Raw genomic sequence first — 20,692 nt, 5'->3', positions numbered from 1 at the left:
AACACTAAGCTATTCAGAAAAGCACAGAAATATGAATGTTTGAAATGCAAATACACCTTCCAAAACTGCATCAAAACAAGAACTCCATGTAAGAGCACCTCTCATTTTATTAGTGATTTTTTCCCCACTTCCTGTACTTTATTAATCAGGAATGATATGGTTGACAGTGGTGAAAAAAAAGGGTGCATGTTTTGTACAGTGAATTTCCTGAAAACACCATCAGACACAAAAAAAACCTTATAGATTTTGGATCTCCAGATTGAGACATTACAATCTATAATAATAATAATACTTTTATATTTTCAACATCCAAAGGATTGGATGCATTCCCTAATTAATATTCCTGATATTTCTTAATCATGGGAAGCTAAATATTCACCTCCACTGTATGCAGATAGAACTAAAGCAGAAAATGATGCAGTGAGAATTATTTCAGGGGTAACTGTGACCACAATAATAACTTTTTGTGCTGCTACAAAGATGTAAATGAGTCAGTGATTCTCTTTTTCCTCCTCCCTCGGTGCTATTTCAGCTCAGTCCCCAAGAGCGTGGGTGCAGACGAAAGCTGTGTATAAAATTAAAAAAGCATGGCATTATTTAAGCTGAGAGGCCCTTCAAATCATGTTTGTACAGCAGCCCAGCAGAGTTTTGCGTGCTCAGCACTTCTGAACACCGCAGGATTTTTCGCCCATACAGCATTTTTGGAGAAAATGAATGGAGGAATCAACATGTTCTCATTCAGCTATAGATTTTTGATTGGTCTGTACTTAAGCTAATAGCATAACTATTTATTTGGTATAAATAAGATATTCTCAACTGAAGATTGCTTCGGAGTCTTGAAGAAAAATTCTGTGGAAAATAATTAAATTGCAGAAATAATTTTTCAACGGGGCAGTTGAAAAATTGAAAAATTGAAAAAGTAAGTTATTGAACACTTCTGTATTTGCTGTAAATGCAGCAAAAGCTTCTGGAAAACCTTGAGCATAAAGAAACACTAAAGAAAAAAAAGGACACGTCAGAGAATCACAGAATGGTTTGGGTTGGAAGGGACCTTAAGGATCATCTTGTCACAACCCCATTCTGTGGGCAGGGACACCTTCCACTGTCCCAGTCTGCTCCATGCTTCATCCAACCTGGCCTTGGACACCTCCAGGGCTGGGGCAGCCACAGCTTCTCTGGGCAATCTGTGCCAGGGCCTGCCCACCCTCACGGGGTAGAGTTTTTTCCTCATATCTAATGAAACCTACTCCATTTTGATTTAAAATAATGTAAAAATCTTGTAAAAATCTCTCTCCATCTTTCTTGCAGGCCCCTTCAGGTATTGAAAAGTCACAGTCAGGTCACCCTGACACCTTCTCTTCTCCAGGCTGAACAATCCCAATTTGCTCAGCCTTTCCTTCCTTTCCATCCCTCTGATCATCTCAGTGGCCTCCTCTGGAGCTGTTCCAAGAGTTCCCTGTCCTTGCTGTGCTGACCCCAGAGCTGGATGCACGACTCCAGCTGGGTCTCACCAGAGTGGGGCTGAACCAGCAGGTTCCAGGTGACAAAAGCAACGCAGAAATAAATCCCTACCCCAGGCCCTGCCTCACAGAGTGTCATTCTGGGCACGTCCTGTCAGGATTAGATGAAATTTCATACAAGAATTTGCTTACTCCTTCAGAATTCAGTTTAGGAAACAGAGCTGTCAGCTCCACTATTCTCAGATCACCTGCACGCAATAAAATTCATGAGGCTCTGCTGGTTGGAGAGCTGTGTTATAAAAAGCCTTTCCTGCAAGATTTTTTTCCCCCAAATTTCCCATTGATTGGGAGTTTTGCATGTGGAGTACTTAAAGGAACAGGCTTCAGCTGCCAGTGCCAAAATCTGTGTTTTTAAAAGTTGTTCCACTCTCCCTCAGATTGCTGAGTAAGGGCCAGAAGAAAAAAGAATAGCAGTGAGATAGGGCAGGGACTGAGGGGAAATTTCAACAGAGAAAGGAAAAGGAGAAGGAAGGAAGAGCAGATAAATCAAAAGTTGCTGAAAAGTAGAGGAAAGTGCAAAGAGTCAGGGAAAGGAGAATCCAATGTTCAGATCTACGGCTTAACCAAAGGACTGGAAAAGTGCAAACAGGAAAAAGGGCAACTGCAGAAATTGCACATTCCAGCAACAGAGACAGCGGTGGGAGTGGTGAAACAAAAGCAACCCAGACCTCATGCACACCCCTGGAAGAGCCATGGAATACTGAGGACCCAGCTGGGACCATGGATTGACCGTGTCCTGCCTCACATTTGGAAACACACATGGCTGTGATGGCAGGAAACAGCACTTTGTGTTCACTTCAGAGTCAGTGCTGGGGCTGACCGGGAAGTCAGGGGCTTGTCAGCTACCACGATGCAACGAGGGGAAAAAAATTGCTGCCCCAAGTGCCAGTCATCGTTTCCATTCACGGGAGCTGCCTCCACAGGGAAGGGACACACTCAGCCGGGGAGCTGCAGTGGAGTTCGGATGCCATCGTGTGACTCCCTGAAACATTACACAGCTGGCCTGACAGCTTCCCAAACACCGCCCGAAGAGCTTCTCAAAACATCCAAGATGCTGCAATAGATGACTAATTTTAAAATGTCCTGTATACTACCTGCTCTGCCTTTTTTTTTTTTTTTTTAAAGCTGGCATTGTCTGTTGTGATGATTGATTGAAAGCATTGGGATAAAGAAAGAAATCCTACTCAAAATGCAGGTGTTCGTCTCTAAGTTTGAACAGATGAGCCATTACTCGAGAACTTTTTCCTCTAAAATTGTCACCTCAAGATGGTATCCGAGGCAAATTCCAAGTTCTCTGAGCCGCTCTGAATATACTATATAAATATATATACACACACATGGTGACGGAAGTCACACTGCATGTATCCACTCTGAATGTACAATATATACTATATATATGTGTATATATAAACACACATCGTGGCAGAAGTCACACTTCATGTATTCTTGTGATCCTCATCAGCCTGAGGTGCCCGGGACAGAATGCGGTGCTTTAATCGATAATGTGGGGTCACGTCTCTCAGGTCAGTCATGTTGGTAGCCAACATAAAGAGAGGAGAGCTTTCAGTCCAGAAACCATTTAAAAATCACGCTAAAATGCCAGGACCGCGCACCGTGACCCCTCAGATCACTGCCCTGTGTGTCCGCCTGCACCGGGAGGTCACCGGCCCTTAAGGCTTCTCGCGGGGCAGACAGAGATGCCGTAACATGGCCACTGTCATCTTGTACCTCAGGAAAAATGTTATTTAAAACCCACAAAGGTCACGGTGGGATAAACCAGCGCTCGGAAGCCGCCCAGCCGCGGCTGCCCTCAGCTCCCCCACCGCTCTCGGCTCCGCCATCCCGCCCGGCTGATGTGGCGCTACCGCCGGGCCCTACCACACGGCCCCGCCGCCGCAGGGGGGGCGCTGACCCGCCGCCCTCGCCGCGCCCCAGCACAACCGCGTCGATGTCGGCGGAGCACCGCGCGCCTCCCCCTCTACACCAACTTGGTAGCGCCCGCGCGCGCGCCGACTGACATCGGGCGAAGCCATAGTGAAACATTGTAGGGGGGCCGTAGGGGAAGTTTCGTGCCAGTGCGCTGTCCTTTCACGTGGCATTGTCCTGTCACCTGCTGCGCAGCTCTTGGCAGCTACGTGTGCTGAGGGAGGAGGTTTCACTGGGCGCCAGCGCAGTTAAATGTAGCGGCGCCCCCAAAAAATGGTTCGGCCGGACCCCACCTCAGTAGAATGGAAGGCGGCGCCATCTTGGGCGCAACCACAGCAGTCACGAAATAGGGGTGGCAGTCGTGCAGTGGGTGAGAAGGTGAAGAAGCCGCCGCTGGCGGAGAGAGCCGGGGCTGGCAAAGGCGCCTGGAATCGCCCGTGTGCGGCGGAGAGAGAAGGCGGCGGCGGGCGAGAGCGGCGGCGGGGACAGCAATCCCCCTCTCGCCCAGCGCGCGTTGGTAGGCGCCGGCGCGCGCGGGCCGCTGGGCCTGGCGCACATGGCCCGGCCGTAGGAGCCGCCCCGCCCCTCCCCCGCCTTTCCCCGCCGCGCTCCGGACGGGACCGAGACCGGCACCGGGAGTCCGCAGCGAACACCGGGCACCGCACCGACACCCGCGCACCGACACCCGCGCACCGCACCCGGGCCGGGCAGCACCGCCGCCCCATGCAGGACACCGAGGAGAGCCCCGCGGCCGCCGCGCCGCCCGGCGCGCAGGGCCCCGCCGAGGAGCCCGAGCACACGGACGCGCCCCCGCCGCCCGCGGAGCCGCCGCAGCAGCAGCAGGAGCAGGAGGAGGACGAGAAGGAGGATGAGGAGCAGGATGGGGGAGGCGAGTCCCAGGCGCCGCCGGGGCCCCCCGAGCCGCCGCCCGCCGCCGCCGCCGAGCCCGAGCAGCCGCCCGAGCCGCAGCCGCCGTCCGGGCAGCAGAGCCCCGGGAAGGCCGAGCCCGAGCCCGGCTCTGAGGCCGAGCCCGCGGCGGAGCCCAAGTCCGAGGCGGCGGCCGAGGCCGAGCCCGGCGCGGCGCAGGAGAACGGGGAGGCCGCGCCCGCCGCCCCGGCCGAGCCCGAGGATGAGATTTCCTTCAGCGACCCCGAGGACTTCGTGGACGACATCAGCGACGAAGGTGCGGGACGGGAGGAGCCAGGGGAGCCCCCGGGGAGCCGGGGCCGAGGCGGGGAACGCCGTGCCCCGAGCCCCCGGCCCGGCTGCGGGGCAGCTGCACATCCCACATCGGAGCTGGGCTTCGGAAATCATCTTCTTAATGAGTTATCTCTGCCCCGCACAACGCTGCCGCTCTAAAACCTTTGTGTAGTTTAAATCATCTTCTTCCTGAGTTATGTCTGCCCCGCACACGCTGCTGTTCTAAAAGCTGCTGTCAAAGTGGTTTTAAAGCCGCTGTTACACCTCAGGTGTGGGCTGCCCTCTGAGTGGAATCACCAGCTCGTCTCCCTTCCTTTGTAAACTCAGCTCTACAAACAGAAGTTTTAAATGGTTGATGTGGTGGTTACAAATTATGTTTCATCGTTCTTGTTTTTTCCATGCACCCAGAATGAAATCCGTAGGTAAATAGGGATTGAGGAGAGTTACTGCTCGTGAAGATGTGGTGTAGGTGTTTTGTGACAGGAAAATAGAGAAAAATCGTTTCTGGCAGTTAAAAATGTCAGCCCAGGCTCTTTTAAAAGTAGTGGATATTGACTGCCTTAAAATGGCCAAGCTGTCGTGTAACTGCACAGACAATAAATGTTACACATGGGCTTGTAATAGAGAATTTAGAACTCTAATGTAGTGTTTTTCAGATGAGTCTTTCCAGATAAATTTTCTTAGTTTTTTGAATAGGAAAAGTACTTGTTTCCCCATTATTGTTCAGTATTTTTGCTATTTTAGGGTCTTTAGGGTCTGTTACACATATAAAAAGTGGAAAAATGTTTCTAAAGCACAGGATTGTAAATCAGCCAGTTATCTCAAGTGGCAGTGGAATACAGGTGATGCAGGTGCATTTTTGTGTTCCAGTCCTTTGTTTAGTTTATTAAATCAGCAGCCAAATATCCTAGATTAAGGAAGTGTTTGCTGTTCTCAGTTTAGCAATCTGTATAACAGCTCTTTGAACTTTTACATTTGTTTCTTAAAGAGACTTTGGCAAAATTGCCTTGGAGTTGGATTATTTTTGCTAAGTGCCTGCTTAATACACTTTGTGTACATTTAGGATTGTTATGTTCAGTTCCTTCTTGGAAACTGAGCACATTTTCCATCCCCACCTATTTTGCTGTTAATTAATTTGGTTAACTTCTCAGCTGTCTGAAATCCAGTGTTAGTGGCTGAATTACAGGGTTTTGGTTTAGTCACTCTTGCTGGTCTGGCTTTCCATCTGTGTGTATGGCTAGCTGAGCTTCCTTACTTCTTTCTCATTATTCTGGTGCCTTCCCAAGGAGAAAAGCAGCCCAGTGTGACCAAGCCAAGGCTCTTCCAGTGCTGTGATAACTCAGATGCTCAGGAACACCTGTGAGACAGACCAGCTGCAGCCCTGGAACATCTCAGATCCTTTGCTGCCTCTCCTTTTCCCCGGGAGATGTCGGCATGGAAGAGCAGCTGGTGTGGGTTAAAGCAGAAGGGATGTGTTGGACACCCACTTAGGGACCAGCGAGGCTTTAGTTCAGATAATGACAGTGGTCCTTAAAATGCTGCCAGCTGAAGATAGCCCTGCACCCACCACACCCTGCTTCCCTTCTGGCTGCAGCAGGAGCTGGCTGAACCTGCTTCTTGCTCTTTGAAGATTCCTTTGTTCACAATTTGGAATTTCAGGGCACAGGCTGGGAATTTGGCTTCAGTTTGTTACAGTTTTGACTCAATACAGGGTGTTGCATTGCTGCTCTGGCATCTAAACATGCATTCCTTGGCCTACAAAGTCTTTTGTGAGAAATGGCTATGAAAAAAATGGCTAAAGGAGCCTTAAAAATTACCCTTTTGTGGTTTACTTCGGTTTTCTCCTTTTGCTAATAGACTCCTGTAGAAATGTCCTTGTGGGGCATGGCTTTCATTTTATATATTTTATATTGTTATTTGTAGTTCCTGCATGCACATGGAGATAATATTTTTGAGTGATAAATATTACAAACAACAACATTCTGTGGATGCTACCTAATCTTGGTGGTAATGGGCTAAATAATTGTGATTTATGTTACCCCAGATCAATGGGAAGCTTCATGTGTAATAACCTGTTGAAGCTTAAAGTTGTAGAAAGCAACTTTTTAGTAGTTTGAAATTCAAAGTAAGCATGTTTCTCATATTTCTTCATTGCTGGAGATCTTTGCAGTGATGTTTCTGGGCAGAAATATTTCTTGAATTACAAAACCATCAAAAATCTAATGTCTTCAAAATATCAGCATATACAGCACCTTTTTTAGTTTGTTCTCATAGTTGAAGTCTTTCTACATGTGTTTGGATTTTGTTTCTTAGTCTGTGCATGCTATAGATAGTCTGACTCTCCAGACTTTATCTAATTCAAAGGTATGGTAGTGTGAACTTATTTTCTCTGTAGTCTTGTACTTTATAGTGATCTTCACATAATCTTAAAGCTTTCTGCAGATATTCAGGAATTAATAAGTTCAAAGACTATCCAGTGTGAAAAGATCTGTGCTTGTCTTCACAAAGCTTAAATATGGCTTTCAGTGTCTTGCCTTAGACCTTCGTTTTTGTTCTTAATTAAAGGTTTAGATGGAGTGTGAGTTCTTAATTACAGTGATGCTGAGACAGGCAGAACTTCCAGTATGGTGGATAGTTTTGAATTACGCTAAAACTTGGGAGGTACAGGTTACATTACTTTATCAAAGTCATCTGGTTATAATTTGAGCAAGAGGACTGGTCAGAGGTCAGGTAGTAAATCATGCATTTGTCTGTGCTATTGTCAGTTTTGGGGACTTTGTGAGCCAGTTCCATCTCCTGAAAAAAACTGATAGAGCAAGCATTGACGACCTCAGTGTGTAAAGTATGTTTTTAGGAAAGACTTCAAGAGTTGGGTGCTCTAAGTTTGCCATGAAACCACATAATCCTGTCACTTAGGGTGTGCTGTTGGGCTGTTGTTCAGTTGTTTTTCTGATAGAAGGTTCAGTCACTACCAAGTTTCTTAAGTGATTCTTGAAATTTCTTGAAGTCTCCCTGTTTTCTACCTCTCACAGTTCTTTTTATCTTTGTCTTCCCTCCTTCATGATGTGAGCAGTGCTTTACTTTCCTGTCTGTGCTGTCTTTGCAGAGCTGCTTGGTGACATCCTGAAAGATCAGCCACAGGAGGCAGATGGAATAGACTCTGTGATTGTCGTGGATAACGTGCCCCAGGTTGGACCAGACCGACTGGAGAAACTGAAGAATGTCATCCACAAAATATTCTCCAAGTTTGGCAAAATTATCAATGAATTTTATCCAGAAGCAGATGGAAAAACAAAAGGGTAAGTCATGATAACTCCAACTGGAAAAAGGACTGAAACACAGCTCTGGCTTATCTTTGATTTTTAGTGTCAATACTTTATGGCCAGTTTTTATGGTGACCTCATAGTTGTTATCATCACCTTCTTCTACCTCAGCCTGTGCAGTCCTCACATCAGTCTCAGTGACAAACAAGTTCCTGAGGGAACTGAGAAGATGAATAGCTCATTAGGCTCCATGGTGGAGGCTGGTGGGGATTAATTATGGAAACAGTTTGGCTGGGTTTGGGGACAAATTTCTGTGCTACGTGGGGAGTTTTTTCTTAGTTTTCTGCTATGGTTAGAAGTTAAAGATCCTCTTGAGCTAGAAACTTAGTAGCAATGGCTGGCCTGTTTGTTGCAAAATAGATTGTCAATATCTGTAGCATATATTCTGAGTATTGGAGGAATCCATACTTTATAAGTCATAAAAGAGTTTTCTGGAGTGGAGGGATTGTTGTTTCTATAAGGTCAGCTTGAAAATTATTCTGTCTCTCTGTTCATACATCTGAGACACTGATGATGTTCAGGATACCATTAGTTTTGAGTCTGCTGGACTGCAAGCTAGCTTGGATTAAGTGGCCAGAAGGAATCTGAGTTCTGTAATTGAAAAACATTGAAAGAAAAAAATTGAAGAAGCCTGTGACAGCAAGTTCCAATTCCTAAACATGACCTGTTACTCAGCTGGGAGGAGCTGTGGATGTAACCTGCATGTTCCTGTCTCTCACTTGTCCTGGTTGTGTTGAGCTTGCATTCACTGCTCTGTCTGGCCCATTTCAGAAAGGATATCAGATTAACTGAGGTCAGGCCTAGAGAGCTAAAAAATGTGTGTGAGCCTGTGGCCAGAATGGGGTTTAATTTGCTGTTGACCCTAATTAGTTAAGGACAAGACAAGAGGTTATCTTGTAGATGCTCTGTACTGAATTCTTAATTACTCCCCATTGTTTCTGCTTTATTTTGAGCCTGTTGTGTAGTCAATAATGTCTTCTACTTTGATTTTCCTTCCTTGCAGGTACATCTTCCTGGAGTACATGTCTCCCTCCCATGCTGTGGATGCTGTGAAGAATGCAGATGGATACAAACTGGATAAGCAGCACACTTTCAGAGTTAACCTCTTCACTGACTTTGATAAGTGAGTACAGCAACTGTGTGTTATCTGTAAATTTGGGGATTCTAATCCTGAGTGCCTGCATGGACTGTAACCAACCAAATTGCTCTTTCAGGTACATGACAATAAGTGATGAGTGGGAAATCCCTGAGAAACAGCCATTTAAGGATTTGGTAAGGAATTTTTGGAAAAGTGGAAAGAATATTCAGCTAAATATTAAATGGTTACTTCATTGCTGAAATGTCCATATGAAAATAGAAACCATGTGTTAATGTGTTGTAAATAGCAGTGCTGATCACATGCTCTGTTCCTTCATGCTCACCATCATGCAGTGATGGGAGGAACTCAGTGCTTCTGCTTAATAGTTACACATAGTGTGAAGCTTAATTTACTCTTATTATTTAAGAGTGAATAATAATTTTGCACAAGTCATTTAAAAATAGATTTTAAAAAGCATCTTTTTATATTCTCAATTGTTTGAGGCAAACTTTGGTGTTTGTTACTGGTTGCTTTGTAAATAGGCTGGTGGAAGAAACAATAGTTTGCTTTTTCTTTAAAAACCAAATTACTTCCTGTTTAAAATAAGTATTAAACATCATCAAAACACCTTGAAGGTCCACCTGTTTATGGTGTGCTCTCAGCCTCCAGCATCCAGTAATTGGGATTGTTTAATTTCACTTCAAAAACTTGTTTGCAGTGGTAAGACCCCGAAGTTGCACTCTCTGGTAAGATCAACTTCCACCTGCCAGGTGGAAGTTACTAATTAGTGGAAGATACTAATTAGTGGAACTTGCTGACTTAGCCTTGGACTCACTAACAGTCTTTTGCTGTGTTTTTCTCAGGGGAATCTCAGATACTGGTTGGAAGACCCTGATTGCAGGGATCAGTACAGTGTGATCTTTGAGTCAGGAGACCGGACATCCATTTTTTGGAATGACATCAAGGAACCTGTTCAAATTGAGGACAGAGCAGTGAGTGTCCTGGAAGTGCTGGAGATTGGCAGTGTTTCTGCAATCTCCTTCATTTTATGATATTGCAGCTTTTTTAATTGAGAAACAAAAGGCTTTTTCCCACTGCTGAAATATTTTTCTTTCCTTGTGAAGAGTGGTGAAACCACATCCTTTAGAATTAGACTTAGCTGCTTTGGTAAGAGAACTGTGAAGTGAACTTTTTAAGAGTTTGTGGTGGTGTTTGTTTTTTTTTTTTTCTATAACTGGTCTATGATGCCCATTAGTTTCCTTCATCTCTCTGTTATAGGTGATTCAGAAAGACCTGAGAATGCAAAGTCAGAGTTTGAGGAGCACTATTCATTCCAGCTGAATATGTGCTTATATTTGCTACTTCAGATGACTCCTTGCTTTTGTGCTGACCACAGAGGTGTTAAAGAGGAATAGCTGGTTTGGTAATGGCATAAAAAAGGGAGAGTTAGTCTGCCTGTCTGCTGCAGGCACTGGACTTGCTGGGAACTGTTAGGACCCAGGAGCATTTTCCTTAATAACCATTGTGCATTTCAGTAGGAGGAAGTTGGCTCTGAGATGGTGAGAATTTGCTCATCACCATGGTCTCTGGCTGTGGTCTCTATTGCTGAGATCTCTCTAAGCTGAAGGTCCAGTTGTTCAGAAATTCAAAATACCTACCCTTACTTTTAAGAACAGTATGTTCATCTGAAGAAGGATTAAGACTGAAAGAAGGAAATCCAGGGTGTTAGATGGGTTTGTTATTGCACAAAGGATGTCACTGTTCCTGAAAAACCTCTTTGGTGATCTGTAAGTTGAAAAGGTCTCAATTGACAATTTTGAACCTGAAGAATAAGTACTGTACATTGTGTGCATGAAATAAAACTCCACAGTTATCACACATCCTGGCATCTTCACTTAGTAAAGGGATTTACAAAATGTGCTGCTACAAGCCATGCATTAATTCTTTCCCTTCCAGGGACACAGCATGAAAATAAACTTTTGTATGTCCTTTTTTTTTTAAATCCAGAGGTGGACAGAGACCTACGTCCGTTGGTCCCCCAAAGGCACCTACCTGGCTACGTTCCACCAGAGGGGCATTGCTCTCTGGGGTGGAGAGAAGTTCAAGCAGATTCAAAGGTTTAGTCACCAAGGAGTGCAGCTCATTGACTTCTCACCCTGTGAAAGGTACAGAGCATGATGTTGGTTTGGGCTAAGCAGTCAAAAGCATGAGGCATGAGCTGCACTCCAAATCTGGAGTGCTGAAATTAATTTCTTAAGATTTTTTTTAACATTAAAGAGCTCTGGAGAGAAGGATAAAATAATTTCAGGACTGAGATGCATTTCATTTGAGTTTTCAAGTAACACATTAGGAAGCAGACTAATTTTATGCTTTTTTGTTTTAAAGAGATTATTTACCTTTCAATGGAGAAGCCCAGCATCCCTGTACTTTGGGTTGGATAAGGTCAATAATTTGTGTTTAGTTGGAAACTGATGTTATTCTCATGTCAAAACTATATAACAGTGTATTTGGTGAGTTCCCCTCCCTTGTAACATCAACATGGGAGGACTTGTACATAAATCTGGAACCTTTTCAGCCAGAGGGATGCCAGGGAAACTTTCTCCTCCTTTCTCATCCTGTTCTTACTTTTCCCTCCCCTGAAAAATCCCATTAGAGAAACTGCTGTTTAAAAGTGCCTGGTATTTAAATACTACTTGAATGAAATGGTACTGACATATTAGATGAAGTTTCAATAATGAATTGGTTTATTTATTTTGTAGGTATTTAGTGACCTTCAGCCCTTTGATGGACACACAGGATGACCCTCAGGCTATCATCATCTGGGATATTCTGACTGGCCAAAAGAAGAGAGGATTCCACTGTGAAAACTCAGCTCACTGGCCTATTTTTAAGTAGGTTGAGAAGCAGAATTAGAGTAGAGAGTTGTGGTCTCAGACTTCATTTAATAAAAAGGCAGTTCCAATTTCATGTTTTTTTTCTTGCTTGCTTAGATGGAGTCATGATGGTAAATTCTTTGCTCGAATGACTTCAGATACCCTCAGCATCTATGAAACACCAGTAAGTTCTTTCTTTTTTGCATAATAATGAGAGTAGAAATACATGTGTAAATGTAAGAGTGTTACTAACTTGAAAATTCATCATTTTCTCATTTTAGTCTATGGGTTTGTTGGACAAAAAGAGCTTGAAAATCAATGGGATAAGGTGAGTTTATTCCCTTGGAATCATAACTGTGCTCTTTAGCTGGAATCTTTTAGTCTGGGGATTTGTTATGGCAAGAGCAATCTTTATGTTGCCTGGAGCAAAGAGCTTTACATGTTGACGTGGTCAAATTAGACAAAGTGGCAAAAAGAAATGGAAAACTCTCCACTTGTTGATGACCACACTTGGTAGAGTCTGTGCTTTGAAATCCTCTTTGTGGTACTGCTTAATCCATCTTAGGAATTCTGTTCCTTGTCTACAAAACCAGACTGGAATGCAGTTTATTAGGGAATATCTCCCTAACAAGGTGGTTGTGCTGGCTTAGAGCAGTGTGCTGTGTCTGCACAAGACACATTGACTCCTGTGAGAGTTTTTAAAGTACATCTCTGTAAAGCAGCAAGAAAATTAAGTGTACCCAGGTGCAAGAAGATGGTCTCCATGGTAATTTAGTAGGGATTTTTTTTGGCTCATTTGTTCTTAGATCTTTAGCAGTTACTCTGTGTGCAACCCCTGCTCTTTGGTGAGATGTACTGGTGAGACAACATTGGTGATACAGCAAATTTAAACAGCTGCTTAAAAATCTGTTTAGGTATTGTTATTAAATTGCCCTGAGTTATGTATCTGTGCCTGTCTTTATTATTACTGAGAGGTGATCTTTGTCTGCAACATTCAGATACTGTGAGGAAAGTGCTTTCTGCTTGTAGTATCCAACTGAAAATTAAAACGGCATATTTTTAACTTTGTTCCTGTAGAGACTTCTCATGGTCTCCAGGTGGTAACATAATTGCTTTCTGGGTGCCTGAGGACAAAGACATCCCAGCAAGAGTGACTTTGATGCAGCTGCCTTCTAGACAAGAAATTCGTGTGCGGAATTTGTTCAACGTAGTGGATTGCAAACTGCACTGGCAGAAGAACGGGGACTACCTGTGTGTGAAGGTGGACAGGACTCCCAAAGGCACACAGGTACATGGCTTCTGATCTTACTGGGAAAAGCTGCTTCCTTTTCTTGCAGTACTGTCTTTAAGTAAAGGCAGTGTAAATTATATTATGTCAAAGCTATTTTTAATTTTTTCCCTTTGGATTTGAAGCATGTGGAAAGCAAAATGTATGTAGTGTTTGCAACCAGAATTTGATTTGACTTCAGTGGCCTCTTGGTCTCTGTGAGGTCTGTGCCTTACCTCCTCTCCTGATCACAATTAAGCAGCTGTTGAACAACATGTAGGTCAAGCTGCATAATGTGCCACATGTTCATCTGTTTTAATTAAATTTTATAACAGTCTGAAAAAAGATAAATGCTTTTCTACAATTCTGAAGTTATTCTTTATCAGAACAAATTGAGAATGTTTTTGGTAAGGAGGTATATTGTATTTATCTGCTCTCATGAAAGGAATAAACCTTGACTCACTCTCATCCTGTGTCCTAACAGGCTAATTGAGGAGTTGTCCTTCTGTGCCTAGTGATAAAATTATTTACTCTGTTGTTTTTGTGCTGGTAATGAGCTGATTTTGGCCTTCACAGGGAGTAGTGACCAACTTTGAAATATTCCGCATGAGAGAGAAACAGGTGCCAGTGGATGTGGTGGAAATGAAAGGTAATGCCAAGTATTTCCTTACTTTTGAGCTTGAACTTTTCTGCAGAGATGCTTGTGTCTTTCTTAGAAATTCTTGTCAACACCTGACATAATTAGGAATTTAACCCTTTGGAAAAGAGTGGGGTTTTGATGTTGCAGAATGTCTCATGTAAAAATGAGAAATCAAAACTTCTGTTGTTGTTCGTACTTATGACTGACTGGAAAAATGACAGAACTGAAAGTCTGGTATTAATCAAAATGATAGGGCTGATAATAGCAATGTATTTTGTAGATGATGGAAGGCCTACAGCTATAGTTAGAAACATTTCCCCTAACTCCCTGCAATTGCCTTATCAACCTGTGTTTTAAAAGAAAGTCTGTTAACTGATGGGTTCTCTCTCTTCAATATCTTGGTTTTCTTTGGTAACTACTTGAAATTAGAGGTTTCTATTGTCCTTTAACAGAGTTTTGGCTTCTCTTGTTACAGAAAGCATCATAGCCTTTGCTTGGGAACCAAATGGAAGCAAGTTTGCTGTATTGCATGGAGAAACTCCACGAATTTCAGTTTCCTTTTACCATGTGAAAAACAACGGGAAAATAGAACTCATAAGTAAGTGAAAAACAAGTGAAAAGTGCAGATACTAAACATTTTGCATGGTGATAGATGCTATAAACTCAAAATTGCATCTGTTTGTGATGTTTTGTGAGAAATTAGTGGGGTTGATGCATGTAATTGATGGCATTGGATTGAGATCTCTTTCTGAATTTGCCTTGTTTCTTTTCAGAGACTTTTGACAAACAGCAGGCAAACACGATATTCTGGAGTCCCCAGGGGCAGTTTGTGGTGTTGGCTGGCCTCAGAAGGTGAGTGTTGAACATTGATTTTAAAAGAGGTAAAGAACTACAGTATCTCACCAAGAAGTGTTTGGTGTCCCTGACAATGCTGATTGCTGTAATCCTGATTGAGCTGTGCAAAAGCAAAGGCAGAGCAGAGATGCACTTCATGATGTATCTTAGTCCTTTGCAGCTTTCACTTCCTATTTTTGCCACACCAGGTGAAGAATGCATTTTTCAACAGAAAAGTGGATCTTTAGAAACACCTTCAGCTGTTTAAGTTAAATACTGACTGAGCCAATCCAGTTTGGACATGCTTATGGCTCTTGTGATGCATTTGTTGTCATTGCCTTGTGCCCTTTCATGGGCAATACCTGTTATTGACAGTGCTGCTTTGTGAAAGAATTATCAAGGAAGTTCCACTTTAGAGCAAGTGAAAATTATTGTTGTCAATCAGTCAAGTAATATTTGCTTTCATGTGCTTTTAAACAAACACTGCTGTTCATCTTAGAAATCTTTTCTTTAATGTCTTCTTCACTACTATGTCTAAGCATATGATTGTTAAACTTTGGCTGTAGCTTGCCCAGAGTATGTTTTTACAGTGACTTTAACCCATTTATTTGTATTCTTATGGGTCCCTGAACATAGAAACAGAAGTGTCATTCTTATGTGGCATTTTGTTTTTATCCACTGCCTTCCTTTCCAGCCACAGAGACTGGCAGAACCCTGGCTGCTCTCTTGGCTGCTCTGAGACTTTGTTTGCAATGAGGAGTTGTAGAGATGCAGCTTGTGGCATGTTTTTCAAAGCCCAGGCTGTGCTGCTGTGTAAAGCAATGTCCTGTTTCACCTGTGCAGCATGAATGGTGCCTTAGCCTTTGTTGACACATCTGACTGCACCATGATGAACATTGCCGAGCACTACACGGCCTCGGACGTGGAGTGGGACCCCACGGGCAGATACATTGTCACCTCTGTGTCTTGGTGGAGCCACAAGGTACTGATGCACCTCTTTCCCCCACCCCTGCTTGCTCTTCCAGTGGTTTTGGAAAGGGTTATTGATTAGGAAGAGAAAATGAACCCTGTCACTGGTCAAATGACTTAACCTCCACTACAATTTTAAACATTATTTCTGAGCACTCTACTGTTAAGTTAAAGCTTATTTTGGCTGAGCTGCTGCTTTGCTCTTCCAGGTGGACAATGCATATTGGTTATGGACTTTCCAAGGCCGTCTGCTTCAGAAAAACAACAAAGACAGGTTCTGTCAGCTGCTCTGGAGACCACGACCAGCCACCCTGCTCAGTGAGGATCAGATAAAGGTAGGGCACTCCAGGGACTTTGTGCTGACATGGATTTGGGGCATAAAGCATATTTGGTGTGCTCCCTCTTCTTGGGGATGAGGTTTGTTACACAACTGCCTTTTGCCCTGAATGTGTGAATAAACACATTGCTGTGTGGGACCTCACTTCTAGGAATGTCTGCAGATATTAACTGTATTATTATAAGCTCAAAATAGAAGTGATTACCGGTTGTTCTTGAAGTTAGGGTATGATGAAAGGGTATAAAGAAGAGTAAATTGAATTTTGCTCTTCAGACCTTGCTAGTTGTATGTGTACAGAAGTGCTTGTATGATCTATAAGCCAGGAGGCACAAAATTATAGTGAAAGGAAATTGCCTAGCAGAGAGATGTTTTTCAGAAGGGCATAGCCTGCTTAGGCCTACCAAAGGAGTGCTTAGAGAAGATGATGGTTGTAATTGCTAGCCTGAAACTCCAGTTGAAATAAAATTTCCTGTTTCACAGCAAATTAAGAAGGACCTGAAGAAATACTCCAAGATATTTGAGCAGAAGGATCGTCTGAGCCAGTCCAAAGCTTCAAAGGCAAGACACTTTTGAAATATATTCTAGATGAAACTCTTGTAGCCTATCCTTAGTTTGTACTGGTGATATATAAGTTGCATTTCCTGTATCACAAGTGTTCATTTGATCCAGATGGTTAGAATTAGTCCAATGGATAGTTCAGAGAGGTGCCACTGTAAAGAGTCTGGAGAGGAACTGGTGTTACGTCATTAAGCAAAGGTGGTAACATTTTGGAGTTCTTTGCACATTGCTGCATTAGCCAGTATTTAAATTAAGAAAAGCTCTTTCAATTAGAAAAAAGGACACCTCACCAAAATAGCATTCTGATCAGAGAAGAGAATCTTGTTTCTTCTAAGTCAGTAGAAGTTGTTTATGAGAACAAAGTTGCCTCACTCAAGCATGCCTGGTGCGTGGGTTTGGTTCAGGGGGAGGTTGAAGAGCCCTGGGGTGGGTTTGGTTTGGTTCAGGGGGAGGTTGAAGAGCCCTGGGGTGGGTTTGGTGCAGGGGGAGGTTGGTTGAAGATCCCTCTGTGGCCTGCAGGAGCTGGTGGAGCGGCGGCGCACGATGATGGAGGAGTTCAGGAAGTACCGCAAGATGGCACAAGAGCTGTACATGGAGCAGCGCAACGAGCGCCTGGAGCTGCGCGGGGGTGAGACAGACAGGGCTGGGCAGAGCCACAGCAGCTCCTCCTTCAGAGGGGCATGGGGCCCCTCAGCCCCTTCTCTTCTCCCTCTGCTTCCTGCTAAAGCCAGTCCTGTGTTCTCTGGAGGTTTTTGTACTTTTTATCCTGAATCGTGGCAGGATTTAAGAGGGGAAAAAAGGCATTGGCTTGACCGTGGGATAAAACTGTAGTAGGAGACAGTAATGCCTTGGATATCACTGATTAGGATTTAAAGCACCAAATACCTCTTTACTTCTTGTTTCACTGCTGGTCTAAGGGCTTTCTGCCAAGAGCATCAAATCATTCCATTGCTGCCTTGTTTGTTGTGTTCAGTGTTGATGTTTTCTCCATTGCAGGGGTAGACACAGATGAGCTGGACAGCAATGTCGATGACTGGGAGGAGGAGACTGTGGAATTTTTTATCAATGAAGAAATTATTACCCTTGCAGAACCAGAGTAATTAATAAAACTGTGGTAAGATACCATAACTCTGAGAGAAACTCTCTGTCAACTATTGCTATAGAGTTGATAATTTGCTTTAGGGATTTAGGTCTGTCTGTGGCACTGGTGAATGTGGTGTTCTCTGAGTTGATTCATGTTTTTTCTGTGGCTAGGAAAGATAAGTTTTTGTAAAAAGTAATTGTAGACAGTCAAAATTGTGAGTAGATTAACTCTATAAATCCTGTCTTGCCAGAGGAATCAAACCCCCAGCAGAGTCAGGGGCAGCCTGTGAACACAGTGTAGCAAACCTGTAAGTTCTGTCAGTAGGAGGAATTGTAGTTGGTATGAGATCAGAATTTTGCCTTTTGGAAGATTTGCATGTTAGTCCAAGACTGGACAGAGTTTAAATACGGTATTAAATATTATACAGCATTTGTCTGTGGGCTGATAAAATTTTGAGATTATGTTTAAATACCTGCATTAATTCAGTTATTATTTTTTAGAAAAGTTGGATAGAGGTCACGTGATAGCAGATTTTTGTGTACTGATTTGCATGGCTTGCTGGGAAATCTTGTATTTAATTCCGTGTTTTTCCCAGCTCCTTCTTGTGAATTCTTACAATGGAGGGTACTTCCAGCCCCTGTTGTATGAGATGTCCTTTAGTGAGCTTGACATGGTATTGAGGAGGAAAAATACTTTCACAGACATAGACAGGATTTAAAACTTGCAGAGTTCCTGCTCTGTCATGTTTATGATCTTGCTTGAGGAAGAGGAAGGGGAGACTGGAAATATGCAGCTGTAAGTCACCCTGCAGTGCCTCTTGGAGCTGTAGAAAAATAATAGCCTTGAGAGCTTTGACTGTATTTTGGTCTAGTTTATGTGTTCCATACATGGGAGATCTTTTTCTGGAAGGAAGAGGGAGAGAAGCTGCTTAGTGCATGGATTAAACCACATGAGTTTAGGAGGAGGTGAAACACAAGCTGGTGTAGCCTTTCACCAGCTGAGCTTCTGAGGTTGAGCTGTTTGTACAAAAGCACCGTAACTAACTCACCTCTCTTTGTTGTTTTTCTGCAGCTCCACCAGATCTCGTGCTGAAGAGAAGTTTGTTTGTTTTCCAAAAGCCTGTATCAACTTTGGAATTCTTAATCCATATTCTTGCACTCTGGAAGGGTGGATGCACCAGATTCTCTCCATTCTGACACATTGTAGTGCCTTTAAGTCTTGCTGCCTGCTGCAGTGAGATACTGGAAAGGCGCTGCTTTTAAATTTATATTATTTTTTTTCTAGGGTTTGATTATTATTTTTTTTTTCTTTTTAAATCCACTACTACCAGTATTTACTTCCCCACTCCTGTGCAGTCCTTGCCAGCTGGCAGTTTTCGCCTTGTGCCAGTGAGGTGAGATTCACCAGTGCACCCCTGTCTCACACACGCAATGTTTGGGTTCCAGGACTCTCTCTGTGCCCCCAGGGCATGGACAGGTGTTCATTTGGGTTGGGGCAAAGTCACCAGAACCATTTTCTGTATGATGTGTTTTAGTGTGCTGAAGCAGCACTACAGCGGGCTATACCCTCCTCCTTTCAGATTGTGAAAGGATGTCTCCCTCAAAGAGCTGAATATGGAAATAAAAGCAGACCTGTACTAAAACCAGGCTGGCTACGTGTTGTTTGTAAGGAATCTTTCCCTGAATGATCCAAGTCAATCATCACCCAGTAATAAGAGAGTGTTTTGGCTAATGGTTCCTTGGGATTTTTTTCAGATCTCGGTTCCTCATCGCCCCTCTGGCTTTGTGTTGTGCTTGCTTGGTTTTTTACACTATGGTACAGCTCATTAATCTGTCACCTTGACCATGGTGGTGGAGTGACTAGAAAATGAAATGAAACCATTTGCAAACTGATAAAATCCTCAGGAGTTACTGGGTTAGTGTATCTTACTAGTGAAAACTGCAGACTTCAAAGCACTGCTCTGTGCTTTTTTCCCCCTCTTACAGTACCTGTTTCATTTCCAAAGCCCTCCAGGCTCAGGATGGAGAACTGTACCCAGAGCTGGTGCAGCAGCTTCTCTGTATTTTTATTTGTGAGCAGAGCAGTGAGAGAGGCTGGCCTGTTCCTTGCCTTTGGAGAATGAGGATGTTCCTGTTTTCTCTCCTGGACTGGGCAGGGAAATTGCCAGGGTGAGCACTTCTGACTGGCTTTCCTTAAACCCAGGGCTCACTTCTACAGCAGGGTGGGATGGCTCTGGAGTGGGAGGCCCTCTGGGCACAGGGCAGCCCCACTCAGCTGCAGGTGGCCAAGGGACAGGGATGTTCTCAGCACTCATTTTGTCATCAGGTAAATTGGCTGTGATGGCCAATGCACAAATGCCCCAATTAACTCCCATGTCCTCTTCACCAGGAAGCTTTCAAAATTATTTTCCCATAAATGTTACTGACTGAGTTCCAACAATTCACTCTTTACCCAGCATGTGTTGTTTTTCCAAAAGTCTGTATTGATTTCCAATTTTCTGCATTTGTTCATTCATAATCCAACAGGTACAGTTGATTAAAGTTTACTCCACAGTATTTCCATGCCTCATTTATCAACTAGACTGGAAGGAAATATTTTTTCTAGAAACACTTAGAGCACAACTAAGTTCTCTGGTGATCATGGAATGGTTTGGATTGGAAAGGATGTTAAAGCCTGTCCAGGGGCACCTTGCACTATCCCAGGTTGCTCCAAGCCTCATCCAACCTGGCCTTGGGCACTTCCAGGGCTGGGGCAGCCACAGCTGCTCTGGGAACCCTGTGCCAGGGCCTCCCCACCCTCGTGGTAAAGAATGATGGCTTGAACTAGCTTAGTAGGAATCATTTTTATGACCTTTTTGTTGGGAAGAGCTGACATCTCAACCATTTTTTGAATCACAAATTGAGCTGGAAGGTTTTTTAGCCTGTCTCCACGCAGTGAAGGTTTCATAGGCTACTATGTTTTATTCCTGGCTGTTCTCTAAGTAATTGAATATAATTCCAGTGTTGAATGAATTGAGTTCTCTTTAAGATGCTTCTCTGAAGTGTGGATCATCAGTGGAGGAAAACAACAACTCAAGAATTGCA

The 20,692-nt window shown here is 43.7% G+C and overlaps 1 protein-coding gene across 1 annotated transcript; it reads left to right on the top strand.

The window, feature by feature from the left end:
• Positions 1-3,870: 3,870 nt before the first annotated feature.
• On the top strand, positions 3,871-19,251 carry EIF3B (eukaryotic translation initiation factor 3 subunit B). Its single transcript, XM_036392634.1, has 19 exons — positions 3,871-4,629; positions 7,753-7,945; positions 8,973-9,092; positions 9,184-9,241; positions 9,911-10,039; positions 11,055-11,212; positions 11,807-11,938; positions 12,038-12,104; positions 12,202-12,248; positions 12,998-13,208; positions 13,764-13,836; positions 14,303-14,425; positions 14,601-14,679; positions 15,505-15,643; positions 15,840-15,965; positions 16,448-16,525; positions 17,045-17,153; positions 17,522-17,639; positions 18,681-19,251. The coding sequence occupies exons 1-18, from the start codon at positions 4,170-4,172 to the stop codon at positions 17,623-17,625; spliced, it is 2,406 nt and encodes an 801-aa protein (XP_036248527.1). The 5' UTR covers positions 3,871-4,169; the 3' UTR covers positions 17,626-17,639; positions 18,681-19,251.
• Positions 19,252-20,692: the final 1,441 nt, after the last annotated feature.

The sequence above is a fragment of the Molothrus ater genome, chromosome 16 (genome assembly GCF_012460135.2).
Source record: "Molothrus ater isolate BHLD 08-10-18 breed brown headed cowbird chromosome 16, BPBGC_Mater_1.1, whole genome shotgun sequence".
Classification (NCBI taxonomy): Eukaryota; Metazoa; Chordata; class Aves; order Passeriformes; family Icteridae; genus Molothrus; species Molothrus ater.
Note: the sequence above shows the minus strand (reverse complement) of the source record. Positions and strands in the feature narration are given on the sequence as shown.

Bases quoted from the DNA above. Each gene is read 5' to 3' on its own strand.
- EIF3B (XM_036392634.1), top strand. From the start codon at position 4,170: ATGCAGGACACCGAGGAGAGCCCCGCGGCCGCCGCGCCGCCCGGCGCG. The intron at 9,093-9,183 runs GTGAGTACAGCA...TTGCTCTTTCAG, and splicing joins CTCTTCACTGACTTTGATAA to GTACATGACAATAAGTGATG. The intron at 11,213-11,806 runs GTACAGAGCATG...TTTATTTTGTAG, and splicing joins GACTTCTCACCCTGTGAAAG to GTATTTAGTGACCTTCAGCC.